Below are 12,949 nucleotides of genomic sequence, written 5' to 3'. Positions count from 1 at the left end.
GCGATGATCCTGCCTTGGCCTCCCAAAATGCTAGGATTACAGGCATGAGCCACCACGCCTGGCCCCTTTTTGTTTCTGCTATTGTGCTGTTTTAAGATAATGCTTAACCTAAAGTACCTTAAACAATTTCATGATACATTCTGGGTGTTCATAACTCTAATTCTGGGAACTTGTTGATTGTTACTTTCCCTTCCTCCCAAATTTTATGTGCCAGCTACTTTGAGTAAAGAGGTATTTACACTAACGTTAGGGCTTTCTTTTAGTCTTCGCTAAAGTCTACTAACTCGGCGTATTCCCTGAAGCGATGAGTATGTGGCTTCTATCAGTTGAAAAAGCAAAATCAAGTAAAGTGATGTTATAGTCAACATCTGACTTAAAATCTGAATTTGATAGAACTGAGTACTTTAGAAGACACTGGAACCTGGAACCTTTTCTGTTCCCTGTAGGAGATCTTATTAAGTACTGGTTGCTAGAAATCTGCTAAAACAGTCTTTATGATAAGGATGAAACTGTGGATTCAGTATTTGGGGAAACCTAAGGCAGCAATCAATAGGAAGCTTCAGAAAATGTAATTGGAACTGGATTTTCTGTTTATCTTTCTCATTCTTTATAGGAGGTAAGATTTAAGTTAAGGTTGGGGCTCAGGAATGCAAATAACTATAAAGAAAGTAATTATTACTTCCTTTAAATAAGCCTTGAGGATGGAGATCGGACCTATAGAAATAAAATCTTGGAGGTTAAAATTTCTTAATTTTCCCTGAAAGGAGTAGTAGAATAGGCAGGGCAGACTGTTACCTATCTATTTGGTTCACTGAGTTCTCAAGTATTTTTCAATTCTTATTGATTTGGGGACAGCCATTTCCTATATTCGTTTATTCAACAAATTAAATGGTTTTATGCTACACTAGTTGCATATTGCTAGTAATACAATTAAACAAAGAGAAGCCCCTTTTCCTCATGTGAACAGTGACTGAGAAACAATTATACAATTATATTAGGTTGAGAAGTGCTGTTATGGGTAATATGAGTAGTTTATAAGCTAGGGCATATGACTAGTTCTGCACTGGGGAAAGGGATGGATGGGTAGAGAAGGACTCCCTTTCTCTATGGCAGTTGACAGTAGTTCAGCTTTTGGGGCAAGCCAGAAAGTATTCTGTGGCATTGAGTGTTAAGGAAGTTTGAGGGTAGGTAACTTTTGCAAACAAGCAAGTAGAAATTGGCCTTTACTGATATTATTATTTTTATTTATTTATTTATTTATTTTGAGACTCCCTCTGTTGCCCAGGCTGGAGTACAGTGGCGCCATCTTGACTTACTGAAACCTCCGCCTCCTGGGTTCAAGCGATTCTCCTGCCTCAGCCTCCCTAGTAGGTGGGACTACAGGCGCATGCCACCACGTATTTTTGTATTTTTATTAGTAGAGGTGGGGTTTCACCATGTTGGCCAGGCTGGTCTTAAACTCCTGACCTTGTGATCCACCTGCCTCGGCCTCCCAAAGTGCTGGGATTACAGGCGTGAGCCCCTGTACCCGGCCTATTTTTCAAGCACCTACCATATTCCTTGCATTATGTTAGCTGCTTGAGGATTCAGTGGTCCCTCCCTTCATTGAGTATATAATCTGGTCTCTAGGAATGAAAATGTAATTAACAAAAATTATTGTAAAGTTCTTGTAAAAAAAATCCTAAAATTAAAAGGAATATACCTTAAACAACTTGCAAGTGAACCTTAAATGTCATTTAGATATCATAGCTTCTTCAATGTCATTTTCTGTAGGTTATCAAGATTGAAGTCCTCAGGAAGTTTTAAATTATGTGGAGTTGTCTTTCAGAGCTCAATTAAATGGGAATGTTAATCTTTGATACTATGTTAAGAATGAATAGATGGTATCAAAGCAGTTAGTTTGGACAATGAAGTAAGAAGTTATTTAGATTGTAGAATAGCCATATTTTAGGAACCACATAATGGCCTAGCACCCTGTGATATTTGTTTTCAAATCTCCTTAATTTTTTTTCTCCTTGTCTTCCTTCCTTCCTTTCTTTTATTATTTTTTTAATGGCAGCAAGAAAACAGCTGTCACAATTTCATTACCTTTGTGACTCAGTATTAACCTGTTCTAAATAGACTTGGTATCATTTGTATCAAAATGAACACATTGCAGCTATATTTTATTCTTTAAATTGCAGGTTCTCTCAGTGTGTGTGGAAGAAGAAAACATAATTCCTTACATCACCAATGTTCTACAAAATCCTGATTTGGCTCTGAGAATGGCTGTACGTAACAACTTAGCTGGTGCTGAAGAACTCTTTGCCCGGAAATTTAATGCTCTTTTTGCCCAGGGAAATTACTCAGAGGCAGCAAAGGTGGCTGCTAATGCACCAAAGGTAAAGCGTTATGAAAAGTTGTCGTGACATTAATCCATTGTTAATATTCTGTTTCTCATATTGCTAGAACCAGCTTTCTAGAGAGAAACTGTTTTTAGATTACATTTGGGTTACATTTTCCTTTAGTAGAATTCCTTGTCAGTGCCTCTAGATTTGGTTAATTTTCTCTGGATTTGATTAGTTTTTTAAAACCCAGATTGTTAGAAGGATATGTAGTTCTAGCAAGCTTTTGATTTACATAGATGTAATAATGTTTAGTTATTTAGGTGTAATACTATTTGACCTCATAGATGATGGTTACTGATTTTATTTCCATAAGTTGGACATGAAATAAATACTGTCCAATTTTTTGGTGGGGAGAGCTGTCAAAATTAGGCTGAATTTATTATCACTTTTGATGTTGGTTTATGGTGGACTGAATTAACACCTTATATTCCTGACCAATATTCATTATGAAATTTGTACTTAATTTAATATGAACTTGGGATAATACCTAGCTATAACTATGTTATGATTATAACTATTCTCTTATACATTGACATTGTAATTTAAGTTGATCTATTTTTGATTCTGGATAATCTTATAACATTGAACCGGGGTATGAAAGATAGTGACTAAATATTTACTCTAGATGGAGAAGATTTGAAACTTCATATTAATAGATGGATTCATTCCTTTAAGATTGACCTAAGAGATTGATCTCTATGGGGTGATTAGTGTGATGTTTGGATCACTTTTAAAGTGTGTTTAACATTTCTTCTTCTTAAAGGGTATTCTTCGTACTCCAGACACTATCCGTCGGTTCCAGAGTGTCCCAGCCCAGCCAGGTCAAACTTCTCCTCTACTTCAGTACTTTGGTATCCTTTTGGACCAGGGACAGCTCAACAAATACGAATCCTTAGAGCTTTGTAGGCCTGTACTTCAGCAAGGGCGAAAACAGCTTTTGGAGAAATGGTTAAAAGAAGATAAGGTACTTTAAATTGTGTTGACATAATCTTGCTTTGATTGCATTAAATATGATATTAGCAAGTTAAAATCATTTAGGCTGCACCAAAATGTCTCCATTACTGCTGGTAGAAACAGAACAAAAACATACATTGCATAAGATGGGTTCACTTATTTCCTTTTGAAAATACATTTATTTTTTCATTGGGCGTGGTGGCTCACACCTGTAATCCCAGCGCTTTGGGAGGCTGAGGCAGGCGGATCACCTGAGGTTGGGAGTTTGAGACCAGCCTTACCACCATGGAGAAACCCCGTCTTTACTAAAAATACAAAAATTGGCTGGACGTGGTGGCAGCACCTGTAATCCCAGCTACTCGGGAGGCTGAGGCAGGAGAATCGCTTGAACCCGGGAGGTGGAGGTTGCAGTGAGCTGAGATTGCATCACTGCACTGTAGCCGGGGCTATAGAATGAGACTCAGTCTTTTAAAAAAAAAAAAAAAAAAAAAAAGTTGGATCTTAACAAGACAGGATGGCTGTCTAATTAGCAATGAAATACTGTTTCCCAGTGATTTCACAGAATGTTAGTTGGTGTTACATGGAAAAATATTTAACTTGGTTTCTTGAAATTTATTTAAATACGAACCTTTTCTAAATGTTAACTAGCTTTCTTTACTGTAGGTCTTTTCGATGCCTTTTATATTCACTCAGTACTTACTCATTTCTCTTTACAGAGAGCATATAATGGTAGTACGTTTTCCTGAGCACATTATTCTTAATGTGGAATAGTGACTGAGAAACAGCCAAAGGGCGTTTTTTGTTTCTAAGATAACAGACAAGTTTTAGCTGTCCATTAGTGTTAATTCCTTTCATACCACCATATAAAAAAACCTTTCTCCTCAAAGTTGTAGTATGGAATTGCCATTGTCAAGAACTGAAGTAGTATTGTTTAAAGCACTCTGAATAGTGAATAATATTTAATGTTGTTATTCTTTCAGCATTAGTATATATTAGTACTGTTTTTATATTATTAATTCTAAGTCCTTGTTTCTTGATCCAGTTTCTGGCAATCTTGTAAGATACTAGAGAATAGTTTATTAGATTTGGGATGCTTGGACAGGAGTCTCTGATGAAGAACAGCCACACTAGCGAGTATCTGAGGTCCATCCTAATTGATTAAGATAAGGCAGGGCTGAGTTCGGTGACTCACACCTGTAATCCCACTACTTTGGGAGGCCGAGGCAAAAGGATCACAATTATCACTTGATGCAAGGAGTTTGAGACCAGCCTAGGCAACACAGAGAGACCCTATTAAATAAATACACACTATTTTTTAAGAAGATAAGGGAGGATGAGAACAGCCAAGGTAACTGAGTTAACCTGTGTAATAGGGTGAAAGCTTTTTAGATATCATTACCCTTTTCTGTGAACAGTCAAATGGGACCATTTGTGGTATTAATAAAAGAGACATCAACTATTCATTAGCATGTTCAGTTAAGATTATAGACTCATACAACTTTCTATTTTTGGCATTAAATATCATTTATGAGAGTTAGTCTCCAAAGTAGAAAGTCAACTTTGGTATGTAAACTGGAACTCTTAGGAAATGAATTTCCAGATTGGGCAGCTCAATGAGTAAGGCAGACTGAATAACACAGAAGATGGTATTTGCTTGTATACTACCAAAAATTTCTTAAGAGTGTCCTTCCTGCCCTATAAGCTTAAATCCAAGTCAAGAAGATAGTGGTACTTAGATTCTTCAGACATATATAGGTTACACTGTGATTTAATAACTGTCCTTATGGTAAACCTCATCTGGCTCCTTCAATATCAAATTTTCAGTTGATAACATTACATTAAAAGCTGCTTTTTGCCGGGCACGGTGGCTCATGCCTGTAGTCCGAGCACTTTGGGAGGCCGAGACGGGCGGATCATGAGGTCAGGAGATCGAGGCCATCCTGGCTAACACTGTGAAACCCCATCTCTACTAAAAATATAAAACAAAATTAGCCGGGCATGGTGGTGGGCACCTGTAGTCCCAGCTACTCAGGAGGCTGAGGCAGGAGAATGCCGTGAACCCGGGAGGCGGAGCTTGCAGAGAGCTGAGATCGTACCACTGCACTCCAGCCTGGGCGACAGAGTGAGACTCTGTCTCAAAAAAAAAAACAAAAAACAAACAAAAAAAGTTGCTTTTTGTTTTTGAAAAATTGGGGCCATGTGATGTGAGTCTGATATCTGAATATTCTTAGTAGTTAGGAGTATAAGAGGTAGAAGATTCTGCTTTAAAGTACTTAAATCCCTAACAAGGTAGTTGATAATATCTATAAGATTGCAGTCTAGGTGAGCTTTTTATCTTTAAATAAGATTTGTGGAGAATTCTACTGAGACATTGCTGTGAATACAAGATTAAGAGTCTACCAGCCACAACCCCTGCATATTTATAGTATATTCTGTGAAACTAAGTACTTCTCATACTAATTATTATAGTGGATATAGTGTCAACTGCTCATTTCTAAAACAGGTGATCGATCACTAAACAATCTCTTTTTCCTTTGGACAGCTGGAATGTTCTGAAGAACTGGGTGATCTTGTGAAATCTGTGGACCCTACATTGGCACTTAGTGTGTACCTAAGGGCTAACGTCCCAAATAAAGTCATTCAGTGCTTTGCAGAAACAGGTCAAGTCCAGAAGATTGTTTTATATGCTAAAAAAGTGAGTTCAATGAAACAGATTCTCAGCATGAATTCATCGAAGCATTGACAGAGAAATTAGCCTGTATTAACTCTTGGTTACTTTAATAGTGAATTTCCTTTCATTTTGATTTACTTTGAAATGTATAAAAATTCTCTTACCCCTCATATCAAATTCATACTTGTTAAATTGAGACAATTACTCTTGCATGGCTTATCAGAATTTAAGATAGCAGACATGTTTAACATGTTAGAACAAACTTTTGAAATACTCATTTATTGAAAACGGATAAGCCAGGCCAGGCGTGGTAGCTTGCGCCTGTAATCCCAGCACTTTGGGAGGCCAAGGCGGGCAGATCACTTGAGCTCAGGAGTTTGAGACCAGTCTGGGCAACATGGTAAAACCCTGTCTTTACTAAAAATACAAAAAAGTAGCCAGGCGTGGTGGTGTGTGCCTGTGGTCCTAGCTACTCAGGAAGCCAAGGTGGGAGGATCACTTGAGCCCAGGGGGTAGAGGTTTCAGTGAACCGAGATTGTACCTCTGCACTCCAGCTTGGATGACAAAGCAAGACCCTGTCTCAAAAAAAAAAAAAAAAAGAAAATGGATAAGCCAGTTATAAAAATTAACAGGTGTTTATTCAAATATGTCATCATCAGGGTCTAACTGGGCACCTTAAATCGAAAATGAATTTGTGCTTTCACGAGTAGTTCTATATTAGCAAGATTTTATAGTAGAAAAAGTCTTTAAATGCTATGAAATTGAAACTTAGAAGCAGCGTTTAAGTCTTTGTTTGTTTATAGGTTGGATACACTCCAGATTGGATATTTCTGCTGAGAAATGTAATGCGAATCAGTCCAGATCAGGGACAGCAGTTTGCCCAAATGTTAGTTCAAGATGAAGAGCCTCTTGCTGACATCACACAGGTAATGTGATTACAATGTATTTTGTAGAAGCTGATTGAAATGGAGAGTGGGGGCTAGCCGTGGTGGTTCACGCTTGTAGTCTCAATACTTTGGGAGGTCAAGGTGGGAGGATTGCTTGAGGCCAAGAATTCAAGACCAGTCTGGGCAACATGTGAGACCCTGTAACTACAAAAAATTTAAAAATCAGCTGGGTGTGGTGGCACATGCCTGTCGTCCCAGCTACTCAGGTGGCTGAAGTGGAGGGACAGCTTGAGCCTGGAGGTCCAGGTTGCAGTGAGCTGTGATCATGCCATTGCACTCCAACCTGGGCAACAGAGTGAGACTCTCTTAAAAAGAAAAAAAGGAAAAAAAAAAACTTAGAGTTTGTAGAAATTAAAGCTTTGTCACTCTATATGGATAAACCTCAAATGCCTTGCAAAAAAAGCAAGTTGCAAAAGAATGGATAATATGAAACCATCTGCATGTAGTTTTAATACATGCAAAACAAACATCTTATTTAGAGATGTATATGTATTAAAAATATGAAAAATACATGGGGATGATAAAACAGGATAGTAGTTGCCACTGGGTATGGGGAGAGGGAAGAGATGCATTTGGAAGTGTGAGTCAGAGTCCTTCATTCATATTGTTTATGCTGTTGTTTTTCAAAAGTTTATAAAAATAAAGGTCAGTCTGGGCATGGTGGCTCACGCCTGTAATCCCAGCACTTTGGGAGGCTGAGGTGGGCGGATCACCTGAGGTCAGGAGTTGGAGACCAGCCTAGCCAATATAGCAAAACCTTGTCTCTACTAAAAATAACAAAAAATTATCCAGATGTGGTGGCAGATGCTTGTAATGCCAGCTGCTTGGGAGCAGAGGCAGGAGAATCGCTTGAACCCGGGAGGCGGAGGTTGCAGTGAGCTGGGATCGTGCCATTGCACTCCAGCCTGGGCAACAAGAGCAAAACTCCGCCTCAAAAAAATAAAATAAATAAAATAATAAAATAAAGGTCTATTGGTTCAATTGTATTCTGCTATTATGTAATATCTTGAAATATTTTGTAGTTTTTATCAGAACTGAAAATAACTGTGTTCTCTAGAGGACAAAAATTTGTTCTTAAAGTGTTCATATTGTCCAAATAAAATTCTCAGGTAAAGAAAGAGCTCGTGCATAATTTTGTCTACATACTCTCCATAGTATCTTAAAACAATTTCTTTTAAATCTATTTTTTTTTGTAGATTGTAGATGTCTTTATGGAATACAATCTAATTCAGCAATGTACTGCATTCTTGCTTGATGCTCTGAAGAATAATCGCCCATCTGAAGGTCCTTTACAGACGCGGTTACTTGAGATGAACCTTATGCACGCGCCTCAAGTATGTGTTTTAATGCTTTTTAGGCATGTTTCCAGCATTGTTTTAGTAGTTGTGCAGAGCATCTCAGATTGTCATGCAAAGGTACTGAGATGCCTACTCCTTATATAAGAAAATTTAGCTATTATAATATTCTTTCGTACTTTCTTTAACAGTTCACTATTAAACCTTAATCTGTAATGGATGTTGAATTACTCATATAAATGGAGTCGACAATTAACTTTCCTTGTTTGTGGTTTTACAGGTTGCAGATGCTATTCTAGGCAATCAGATGTTCACACATTATGACCGGGCTCACATTGCTCAACTGTGTGAAAAGGCTGGCCTACTGCAGCGTGCATTAGAACACTTCACTGATTTATATGATATAAAACGTGCAGTCGTTCACACCCATCTTCTTAACCCTGAGGTATTTCAGTTTCTTACCTGATAGATGGTGTTAGTTGTGATTAATAGGTACACTGAAAATGTGTTTGTGGTACTAAATATTAATGATTTCATACCACCATGAGGTTCAACGTTATTTCATTTATTCATTCATTCATTTATTTTGTCTTGTAGTGGTTAGTCAACTACTTTGGTTCCTTATCAGTAGAAGACTCCCTAGAATGTCTCAGAGCCATGCTGTCTGCCAACATTCGTCAGAATCTGCAGATCTGTGTTCAAGTGGCTTCTAAATATCATGAACAACTGTCAACTCAGTCTCTGATTGAACTTTTTGAATCTTTCAAGAGTTTTGAAGGTAAGTAGGAGTTTTTGAGTTTTTTAAAAAAGTACTTAAGATAGCCAAGAAGAGGTATGCTTATGATCAGGCTATTGGAAATTTTGTCTTTCCTTTTTTTTTTTTTTTTTTTTTGAGACGGAGTCTCGCTCTGTCGCCCAGGCTGGAGTGCAGTGGCCGGATCTCGGCTCACTGCAACCTCCGCCTCCCAGGTTTACGCCATTCTCCTGCCTCAGCCTCCCGAGTAGCTGGGACTACAGGCACCTGCCACCTCGCCCGGCTAGTTTTTTTTGTATTTTTTTTAGTAGAGACGGGGTTTCACCATATTAGCCAGGATGGTCTCGATCTCCTGACCTCGTGATCCACCCGTCTCGGCCTCCCAAAGTGCTGGGATTACAGGCTTGAGCCACCGCGCCCGGCCTGGAAATCTTGTCTTTCTAAAATTTGTTCTATGGGACATTTTAATTTTTATTCAATAAATGTTGTCAAGGCCCTTTTATGTTGGATCCTAAGGATGTGCCGTGAACAAGACCATCTGTTTGGATATTTTATAGATGAATGAAAGGTAGAATTTTAAGAGGAAAAATATGTAGTGGTGTTGTAATTGTATAAAATGAAAATACAGGTTGAGTGTCCCTAATCTGAAAATCCAAAATGGACCAAAGCCTGAAACTTTTTGAGCACCAACATAATGCTCAGAGGAAATGCTTGTTGGAGCATTTCAGAAATTGGATTTTCAGATTAGGGATACTGATCAGGTAATTATAAAGCGAATATTCCAAAGTTGAAAATTTGAAACATGTCTGGTCTCAAGTATTTTGGATAGGGGATACTCAATCTGTACTAATGATCGGGTATAATAACATTTTATGCTTATATGTCTGACTCTTAAAATAGCAGGTGATTCTCGCCAAGGGCATTTTGTGATTTGTTGCTATTTAGCAGAATTTCTTAACCTTAGTACTATAGACATTTAAGGCTGGATAATCATTGTAGAGGCGTATTCCTGTAGATGTAGAATATTTAGTAGAATATTTAGCAGCATTCCTGGTTTCTACCCACTAGATGCCAGTAGCGTCAGCTCCACCAGTTGTGACAACCAAAAATGTCTTCAGACATTGCCAGTGTCACCTGTGAGGAAAATCACCTCAGTTGAGAACCACTGCTATGCAGGGTACTAATGTATCACTGTTGGGTGGCTAAGTTCTGGTCCTCAATTGCCTTTCTCTCCTCTTTGTAGTAGTAGTGCTCTATTGAGAAGGAGTAAGAGAGTCTACTAGTTTTCTTAGTTTTCACAGTTTTACACTGTTTAGTACAGCAGTCACTAGCCACATGTAGCAGCTATTTATATCGAAAGTTATTAAAATTAAATTAAATTTAATATTTAGTTATTCAGTCACTCTAGCCACATTTCAAGTGCTTAATAGCCACGTGTGGTTAGTGGCAATTACATCGGGGGACAAAGATAAGATTTTCATCATTGTAGAAAGTTCTTCTGGACAATACTGCACTAAATTCTTCCCAAATTATTTTGTATGTTTCCTATAAACTGCATATTGAAAAACACCAGGTATTGGGGTCTTCATTTAAAATTTCCCATATAGGGGCACAGTGGTGTATGCCTTTAATAATCCCAGTGCTTTGGGAGGCCAAGGCAGGAGGATTGCTTGAGGCCACAAATTCAAGACCAGCCTGGGTAACACAGCAAGACCCCATCTCTACAAAAATTTTCTTAAAAATTAGCCTGGCATAGTGGCATGCACCTACCTACTTAGGAGGTTGAGGTGAGAGGATTGCTTGATCCCAGGAGTTTGAGGCTGCAGTGAGCTATGATCGTGCCACTGCACTCCAGCCTGGGTGACAGAGACTTGCCTCAATAAAAAAGAAAAAAAGGAAACATTGGGTTGAATTGTCTGTTCTTTAGGATTAAAGTGCAAATCCATTTTACTGATCTGATTAATGGAATAATTAGTATTTTTATCAAGCTTTTTAAGCAACCAACTTATATTTGGGAGTATTCAATGTAACAGTTTTTTAATTGCATAAATGCTTTTCAGTCATTCTCAAAAGTGTGCCTATGCTTAATTGTAATTACTTGTTTCTTTAAGGTCTCTTTTATTTTCTGGGATCCATTGTTAACTTTAGCCAGGACCCAGATGTGCACTTTAAATATATTCAGGCAGCTTGCAAGACTGGGCAAATCAAAGAAGTAGAAAGAATCTGTAGAGAAAGCAACTGCTATGACCCTGAGCGAGTCAAGAATTTTCTTAAGGTAAGTGGTTTTGAGTAACGTTTTCTGGTTGGATTCCAGTTTAGCAGTTCTACAAGGGTTTGGTCGTAGTTCAAAAATATTTTTTCCCTAAATGTGAAATTGTTAGCATTCTTAAGTTGTGTGCTGGATTATTTCTTCCAAACATAATACTCTGTGGTTTCCTTTGAAATACGGAAGGAAATTGGTGAGTAAGAATGACCATCTGTTTAAAAGAAGAAAAAAAATAGCATTATTTCAAAGGAATTTCCTTTATTTTAATTTTGGATGGAAAAATTTAGAAAAGTGGTTATATACTTTCAGTATCATTTGAGAATCATTTAGGCTTTTGAATATTAACATCAGCTTGCTCTTCATACCATTTTGAGGAGCCTCTATGGTAGGCAAAGGGATCTGTTATCTAAGGAATGTATAGGCTTACCTCTTTCATCAAGTTTGCCCAACTCTAGAAACTAAAATATTATTCATATATAATTCATAAATTAAAGGTAAGATCAAACAAAACGCTCAGCTTTGTGATACATGAAATGAGTTATAGAGAAGTAAGGACCACCTGTGTTGCAGGGAGGAGTAATGGTCGAGACATTCTGAACTCTAGAAGATCCCTAAGGGCAGTTAATTTTGTTTAATGTTTAACTTAGCTTTAGCTTTATTCTACCAGTTACTTTGTGAGGGAAATAAAACTTTAAAGTTGATAGCTATCTCTAAAAGACCAGGAAAACTACAGAACACTTAGATTACTGCTCTCTCACTGCCCATTATGTGTGTGTGTGTATTTTATATATATATAAAATGATTCCTGAGACTTTATAGAAAGTGCTGAAGTATTTTTTGTCTTGGAAGAATTTTAAATTACAAGTGAAACCAAAATGTTTATTGTAGAATACAGTATGAAAAGTAGGCTTTTCCTGCTCCCAGACCATCATCATTTGTGCCTGTGGTTGCACTGGCAGATTGTTCTTTTGAAGAATTTACTACCTGGGCTCTAGATGAAATAGCAAAACCCTTAGGGATTTTAGTGTAATGAGGTAGTCAAAATGTTGAAATTGCTCTACATTTTAGATTAAAAGATACACTTTTCAAAAAAGTGTAGCTTTATAATGTCTTTGGCCATCATGAATATTCTGGGTAACCTAGCTAGTATGCTATGTTTGGACCAAAACTTTCTGGTATCAAAAAACCCCTCCAGATGAGAAAGATTTGATACTCTATGCTTGACTAGTGTACCCATACTACTGATGCACTTCATTCTGTGAGTATCATTACTATTTCCTTCAAAAAAAAAATGCTACCAGATTCTTTTGGGGGCAGGGGGTGTTGGGGGTTTTTTGTTGTTTTTCTTTTTAAGCTTTGAAGTTCAGGGGGGTGCATGGGCAGGTTTGTTATATAGGTAAACTTGTGTCATGGGGGTTTGTTGTACAGATTGTTTCGTCACCCAGGTATTAAGCCTACAACCCATTAGTTATTTTTCCTGATCCTCTCCCTCCTCCCATCCTCCACCGTTCAGTAGGCCCCAGTGTCTGTTGTTCCTCTCTGTGTCCATGTGTTCTCATCATTTATCTCCCACTTACTAGTGAGAACATGCAGTATTTGGTTTTCAGTTCCTGTGTTAATACTACCAGATTCTTACATGATTTTTGTTTTTATTGAGCCCTCAGCTTTTATGCTT

At 37.7% G+C, this 12,949-nt stretch overlaps 1 protein-coding gene across 2 annotated transcripts in view; it reads left to right on the top strand.

Moving 5' to 3' along the window:
• CLTC (clathrin heavy chain) overlaps positions 1-12,949 on the top strand; it is a 75,233-nt gene that overhangs the window by 38,613 nt on the left and 23,671 nt on the right. For both annotated transcript variants that reach the window (XM_008011247.3, XM_008011246.3), the window contains exons 7-14: positions 2,184-2,381; positions 3,151-3,351; positions 5,884-6,036; positions 6,816-6,938; positions 8,156-8,293; positions 8,535-8,699; positions 8,852-9,032; positions 11,120-11,283. In XM_008011247.3, the coding sequence (XP_008009438.2) occupies positions 2,184-2,381; positions 3,151-3,351; positions 5,884-6,036; positions 6,816-6,938; positions 8,156-8,293; positions 8,535-8,699; positions 8,852-9,032; positions 11,120-11,283 (1,323 nt within the window). The remainder of the gene's footprint in view (positions 1-2,183; positions 2,382-3,150; positions 3,352-5,883; positions 6,037-6,815; positions 6,939-8,155; positions 8,294-8,534; positions 8,700-8,851; positions 9,033-11,119; positions 11,284-12,949) is intronic.

Source organism: Chlorocebus sabaeus, chromosome 16, assembly GCF_047675955.1.
Source record: "Chlorocebus sabaeus isolate Y175 chromosome 16, mChlSab1.0.hap1, whole genome shotgun sequence".
Classification (NCBI taxonomy): domain Eukaryota; kingdom Metazoa; phylum Chordata; class Mammalia; order Primates; family Cercopithecidae; genus Chlorocebus; species Chlorocebus sabaeus.
This window is presented reverse-complemented; position numbering and strand designations above follow the sequence as displayed.